Below are 7,664 nucleotides of genomic sequence, written 5' to 3' on the forward strand. Positions count from 1 at the left end.
GGAACCAGTGTGATGCTAACTGCTGTTTGGACTACAAAGTGACGTCACACCTGCACCACTCTTTAATGAACATTAACAACTTAAAGAGCTCTGACCTGTATCACCTGACTGCTGCAGATTCACTTCGGCGTTGATAGCGTTGCCATTGAAACGCATAAATTCGAGTCTCGAACCACTCCGAGTATAACGTCACAGGTTTCCATCTCTTTCAAATGACAGTATATGGTGTGAACGCAGCATTTAAGCTCATTGTTTTGGTCCAGGTGGAACTGTAAAAGGCGACATTTATTTGTGGTTGCAGTGCTCTGTGACTGACCATGAAACACACTGATGACATGAGATGTCTGCCTGAGCTGGTGCGTGGAGGAATGAAAATACATGTTGACAGGCAGTCGTCCGAATGCAACGATTGGACAAACATTTTATGGTCCTAAGCTTTCCACAGAAGATAAATAGCCTACCATAAAATGGTGGTTAAGTTAGTGATTGCTATCAGGATGTGAAGAGACAAAAAAATATTCTGGAACTAATCACCTACCCTGCCTTTAAATGTTTATTTTTAAGTTGCAAACAAATTGCTCTTGGTTTGGAACATGTTGGTCAACCAGCTAACTGACCAGTAAATAACCAGCTTGGACTAAACCGACAAGCTGGATTTTGCATCAGGGAGGAGAAAGAAAATAATAATATTCACTACGACATGAAATTATGACAGAATTTTGTATAATTCTATTTTAACCCTTTTTACTGGATTATGTTGATCAGAAATACTTTTTAGTAAAAACACTGAATTAAAGTGAACACACGGGGAGAACAAATTAACAAATTGAGCTAATGAGAAATATTGCTTAATGTCAATTTCCCCTTTATAAATATTATTTCTTATCACTTTAATTGTGAATGTAATAGCATATTCGTAACTCGACAGTGTCGGATTTCATTAATGTAATACACTTGACAGAGTAATTAAAGATGCTTGTTTTCAACGCTCGTGACCCCAGAGACTCGTGTTTGCCAAACTAACTTTATTCGTGTGACGACCGCGCGCATTCTCTCGGGAAAGCGCACAGGAGATTTCCGCTCATCCGCTGGTTCCATCGCCTCTGTTTGACAAAATGACTCGCAAATAGACTGAGAGGGTGGTTCATTATCCACGCTCAGAGGACACAGTTTGCTTTGTACCATAGTTCTATGAGGACGAGACAGCAATGACAGTGCCTGAATCAAAGTCATGGAGTGTGTAACTGTCTTTCCCAAGCAGACGTTCAGTCAGCTGAAGGTTGTTCGGCAGAGATGGGCTCAGTGACCTCAGTTTTCACCAAGTCGCGCAACACGTTGGTCAAAGTGGGTTCGGAGCCGCAGAAAGAGCCGGACGGGAAGCCGCGGACCGGGTCTGGTGTGATCGCAAGGCAGACGAGCAGAGAACCGCTGGTGCAGAAAACAAACTGCACATCCAGAGCAAACACGCCACAGTTTCCTGCATCTGCAACAGGTCAGTTTAAGTTTCTGTCATGTTTCATATTCTTATGGAGGACGGTCTAGGGAGTGGATAAGGGCTTATAAAGCTGAAATTGCTGGATTTCTTATTGGTAGAATTGTTTTTTGTTTTGTTTACAGTAGCCTCAAAAGTAGGCTAGTATTTGGAGTTATATCTCTTAACAATAGCTAAAGTTCATTAGCCTACACTAAATATATATCAAACCAAAATAAAGTGGCATCCTTCCAGGACATTTTTTTTTTTTTTTGTCCATTAAGTTATTCAGAATACAGTTCAAAATGTCTATATAGTGTTCTAGTTCTACTTTATTACACATGTTTTTAATTTCCGAATAATATATATATATATATATATATATATATATATATATATATATATATATATATATATATATATATATTAAAGTTTATGGCTAGGTGGTGTAACTAAAAATCTTTTTAAAGTGTGAAAATCTTGATTAAAAAAAAAGCAATGATGCTATTTAAAATATTCAGAATACATATAATACCAAAATGACTTAAATACACTTACACTGAAAATGTCTTCAATTTATATTAATTTTTATATTTTTGTGGGGCTTAAAGTCAAATATAGCAAGGAGCTGGTGTAGCTTTTTCAGAGATTTGTGTAGGCTACTGTATATAGGCTTTTAAAGGTTGAAATTCTTTTAAAAAAAATAGAAGAATTAAAAAATTTGTTTTAAAATATAAATGTTAAAAACCCTTCCTCTGCTAAAAAAAAGAAGTCATAATTAAAGTCACTCCTCCCTGCGTCCAAATATGCCTAATTTTTTACAATACAGTGGGCAAAAATCAGTATTTGAGCTGAGGAGTCTGTCCAAATTCATAGTGTTCATACTCATAGTAGATGAAAAGTAACCATGACCTACTATTTCTGGCGAGATTCTGAAGTGCGCATCTGATGGACACTTTCCTATCCCATGAGGCTACGGGAGAGAAGTTGTGAATGACAGTGAAGTGACGCAATGATGTCTTATATCAGATGATGGTGACAACAGTACGTTCAATGCTCTGGCCTCAATGACACACTTTTTGTGCTTGCAGGTCTTGTGGACTTATATTGGCTGTCGAATGAGTGTATCCATTCAGTTCACAAGACCGTAGGGTGTCCCATTAACCATTTTAGGTTTCAGAAGGGTGCTCGCAAACACACCCTTTGTGCCCGATATTAAGGGTTCTCCGATCAGGGTATTTGGGTCTGATCACCGATTTTCGATCACTGGAAGCAGTATTGGCTGATACGGATCACTGAAATAAATGATACTACATGATAAATAGAAGGCTTCAAACAGACCCACAGGGGTTATTTAGCTATTCTTAACAACAATGTATTTTAAGTCTAAAAAAAATGAAGAAAACAGCCTATCACTTTCGCTATGACAAGTTTCGCGTCATCTAATCGGCTCTTCTCATTGGCTTTTATAGAGAGAGACCACCGACCAAACTACATAAAGCTATTATCGGCCATTATTACATGGCTTGGTTGAATTGTAATGTAGAATGTGGTCTGTTATTTCTTGATAGCCATGATTAGCCATGTAATAAGCGGGATAATGTAGAGCGAGGCGGTTGTTATAGCAAATACAACCCCTTCAGGCTGATCATTATCCCTTACATAACGACCGGCACCGATCAATCGGAGCACCCTTAGCCGATACGCACCCGCGATGCGCACTTTTGCCGAGCCCGTAGCAGACTTCAACCCAATAGTCAAAGCGGTATTACGTCACGAAAGTGTGGACTCTGAGGAAGATTGTGAGGGCTCAGTGTTCCAATTGGGACAGGGCCAAAAATTCATTCACATTCATACTATTTAGAACATGCTTTTTTAATGGCAGTGAAGTAAGTTTCAAACCAAATGTACTACTACCTACTATACAGTATGCGATTTTAGACGATCATGTCATACAATTAGCATGTCTAAATAGTAACATGGCTGAACATAATAAGGCACCTGACAAGTTCAACATAGTATAATATGTAGGCTGATTGTATTCATACTACACAAGTGCATACTTGCAGAATGTACTTTATTAACAGATGAGAAGTAAGTTCTTCAACTGCAGTGCATACTCTGACAGTACACAATTTCAGACACTAGGTCTTTTTGACATTTACATTTATGTATTTAGCATACTAACAAAACAACTTAGAAAAGAGGAACAACTTTGACCTTTTATGAAAGGGATGTTTTGGTCAGAAGAAATGGGGTAATCTAATCCTATGAAAATGTGTTGTACTTCCCGAGTCATGTTTGTAAGAAATATTTTTTATTTTATTTTATTTTTTGAAAATAATAACTATTATTAATGTTTTGATTTTTTTTTTTTTTTTAATGACATTCATATATTTGTAAGTGTAGCTGAATTGTCCACATACTCTTTTGGGAGCCACTGTTTTCATCCGCCTCTATTAGGTAATTGTGGAATTTCAGCACATGCCTTTATGAGACGGGTGGGAAACAGGTGTCTGCTCATTTTGGGTCAAAACACGGGTGATAGCATCCATTTATCTGCACATTAGAGAGTTCAGGCACTTCTGTGGAACAGATGAGAAAAACGCTCCATAATGGGATGATCAATGAATTCTTTTGAAGGGTGCAGATCCGTGTTTTTTATGTTTGAACTCTTTGATGTTAGAATAACACTGCCTCCTGATGCTTTATAAAGCACAAGGGTTTTTCAGAGACGGATTTTTACACAAATCTAAAATGGACATGACCATTCAAGGTTTATTTTTATAATTGCTGTCTACTATTACAAATGCCAGATACATTTTTATTTAATAGATTTATTAGAAACACTACCATGCAAATGTTTGGGGTCGGAAATAATTTAATTTATTTTTTATCAAAATAATATTTATATTTTTGATCAAAAATACAGTAAAACATATTGTGAAATATTATTACAATTTAAAATAACTGTTTTGTTTTTTAATATATTTTTAAAATGTAATTTATTCCTGGTGATGGCAAAGCCAAATTTTCATCAGCCACATGATTATTATCTATGTTGAAAACAGTATTATTTGTGGAAACTGATACTTTTTTTTTCAGGATGTTTATGTATAGAATAAAAAGTTCAAAAGTTTAAAGTACAGCATTCATTTAAAATAGAAATCTTATAACATTATAACTGTCTTTACTGTCACTTTTGATCAATTTAATGCATCTTTGCTGAATGAAAGTATTAACGGGTCATGACATGAGACATCAAATTTGCCTTGATCTTTTGACATATAAAATATATTTTTTTCACCATTAAAACATTCCTGCAAGTTTCAGAGCTTAAAACGTCCTCCTTGACAAAGCACTTATTTAATCAAGCTCCAAAAATGCTTTGTTTGAATATTGTGGGATTTGTGACGTCACACGGGCGAATACATTTGCATATAACGGCTGACATTTGCCTTCACTGGATGCGAGCGTCACGTCAAATAAAACCCATTAATCACTGACGCTGTCTAGTGGATACAGTTTACAGATGTACGTTCAGATTCTGACAAACTCCACGTGCTCGAGTCTGCCGATAACAGGACAAATGAAAGAAAGAATCAAAGAATGTTTGCTTTGACGCGTCCGGTTTAAACAGCTTATTTGCTCATTTCTGTGCAGACTTTAGAAGGATACCAGTGTCAGGAACAAGTGGATGGTTTATTTTAATGGCGTTCCGGATCGCGTCCGAGAATTTATATGTTTGTTCAGAGCATTCTGTATTGTAAACGAGGTACAGTGTAATGGAGAGTTCGCAAATACAATTTTGTTAGATGAGATCCGACAGCAGCTGCATTACAACCCGTAACTGATTTCATAATGCTTTGTCTGTAAATTATGGTTTTATATGTTTTTTTTTTTTTAAACACTTGCATGCGAGCGGGCGTTGACACTGTTTCCTATGCAATGACGTTAGCAAATCATAACAGTGGCCATTTACTGACAAGCCTTAAAGGAGCCGCCCCTTAAAAACGGATCATTTCAGACAGAGGCTCAGAATGAGGGTTGAAAATAATTTTTTTCACATTGTGCAAGCAACTTCAAATAATAAAAGAAATCCTTGTAATGACCCCTTTAAAAAAAACAAAAAATGTACTGACTCTGAACTGAACGGTAGTGTATATGCAAAGGTGAAGACATCATCATAACAATATATGAAAATGGGTATGATACATAAATAAAATAATGTCTTTAAAATCACCAAGTTTTAAAGGATTCCTTTTTCAATATGCCACTTCTCTGTCCCCTTTTCACCTGACCTGTAATAGAGGAAACAACCCTCGAGGGTGACTAAAATATCTCCAGTAGCTCAATGTTTCATGGTTACCATAAACCAGTGACAATAAAGTCTCCTGCTGTTGGTTGTTCTCCCTCTACAGTGTTGCATCTCTAGAGAGCCACAGGGGAGACACCAACCAACACAGTGACCGAATGTTACGTTTAGATCAAAACAAAACACAATCGGCTCAGTGTTAGGCCTATATGGTAGATTTAAGAGTTCAGTTAGATGTGCAGTTTGGTGTAAGGAGTGTTTTAAGGTGTCCAGAGTCCAATTTGTACGATAGCTGCATTATATAGCGTGTCAAACTGAGTCGCGTCTGCATGTCTGAGGATGAGACCGGCACCTGCTATGAATAATTAGGGCTTTGTTATTTAAATAATGAGTGATTTGTCTGAACAGATGGAGCAAAAATACACAGATTGCGACTTGCAGAAGTATGGAGACAACTTAGGTCAGTGGTTCTCAAGGCAATATTGGAAAGCCCTTGAAGATATTTCTACTACATCTGCTATAATGACAAAGCTGCTTATTTTCAAACTTTTTTTTTATTTTCAAAATCTGGGAGTGGCAATACATATAAATATATTTTTTAATTAAATAGTTATTATAATGATGTAAATCCATACAAAAATGATGTAAAAAAATGATGAAATTCCATAATTCTGTAGAAGTTTCAATAACTAATTGTTATTCAGGGTTTACACTTTTTATTACTAATGAATTTTAATGTTTTTTGTTTTTTATAGGCATTCTTGATTAATGAATTACGGAATTTTTGCAGAAATATTTTTAACACACAAATAGCAATTTCTACTGGATAGAATATTTACAGATTGACATAACAAAAAAAAAAACTATATTTCTTAATAAAAATTCCATGACTGTTTAAGATTTTATTAATTTCCATGACTTTTGTAGGTCTAGAAAGCACACTTTTCAAATTCCCTCACATATCCTTGTTTCCCAAGACCACGACTGGTTCTGTGACCACGATCTGTGATCAGTGATTTCTGATGTTATTATTCAAGTTCAGACAGATTATCTCTCAAAATATCGTTCAATACTGTTTATGCATTAGTAAATCAAGCCATGACTAAACAATCAACTCCACGTCGTTTCTCTTAGTAGGATGAAAATAATCTTATTTAAACTGTGATTAAATTATATAAAGAAAGCGATCAAAGAACGCTCCCTTTCCAATTGCCCAAGCTGTCAATCAAACAGAGTTTATCTGGACACTTGCCAAAACTCGTTGAAATCAATCATCACAAAATCATGAAGCTGTTACAATGTACAACGAAGCTTGTACTGTATTTACATTGTGTTTGCATTGTTATTTGGTGAAAGCCAGAGGTGTAATTTCATACACGATCACGATCAACAGACTGTCTGTCATCTGCTCAATGCTCATCACTGCAACTTTCATGTGATGGGAATAGATCATTATGATCAATACTTTTCACGATTCCTTAATCTCGATAGCTGTAATAGTAAAAAAACATGGTAAAAGTTTTAGAGTTCTACATGTTATACCAGCTATTTAATATGCAAACATGTCAGCCAATCACAGCAGTGGGCGTTTACACTGAAGTCTAACACAGACACGCCCCTTAAAACAGAGCGTTCAAATCAGAGGCTAAAATCAGGCTTGGAAAAATGCCTTTTATTTATAAATTATGACAATTGTTGATGTTAAAATCATACTAACATTATAAGGGCACCCCAGGAAACATTATATATATAAAAAAATCCAGTCTATGACCCCTTTAAGTCATCCTGTGGCACACACATGTGCTGAGGTGCACTGTTTTAGACAAGGGGGTAATCCATCAGCCGGAAACTGAAGCTTCCCCGGGGGCCGCCATTGAT

General features: G+C 36.1%; 1 protein-coding gene across 1 annotated transcript in view; it reads left to right on the top strand.

Annotated features, from left to right (window-relative positions):
- Positions 1-1,144: 1,144 nt before the first annotated feature.
- pde1cb (phosphodiesterase 1C, calmodulin-dependent b) overlaps positions 1,145-7,664 on the top strand; it is a 95,782-nt gene continuing 89,262 nt past the window's right edge. Inside the window, exon 1 of the mRNA XM_079876340.1 lies at positions 1,145-1,492. Within this exon, the coding sequence (XP_079732466.1) occupies positions 1,294-1,492 (199 nt within the window). The 5' untranslated portion in view covers positions 1,145-1,293. The remainder of the gene's footprint in view (positions 1,493-7,664) is intronic.

The sequence above is a fragment of the Squalius cephalus genome, assembly GCF_949319135.1.
Source record: "Squalius cephalus genome assembly, chromosome: 7".
In the NCBI taxonomy this organism is placed as follows: domain Eukaryota; kingdom Metazoa; phylum Chordata; class Actinopteri; order Cypriniformes; family Leuciscidae; genus Squalius; species Squalius cephalus.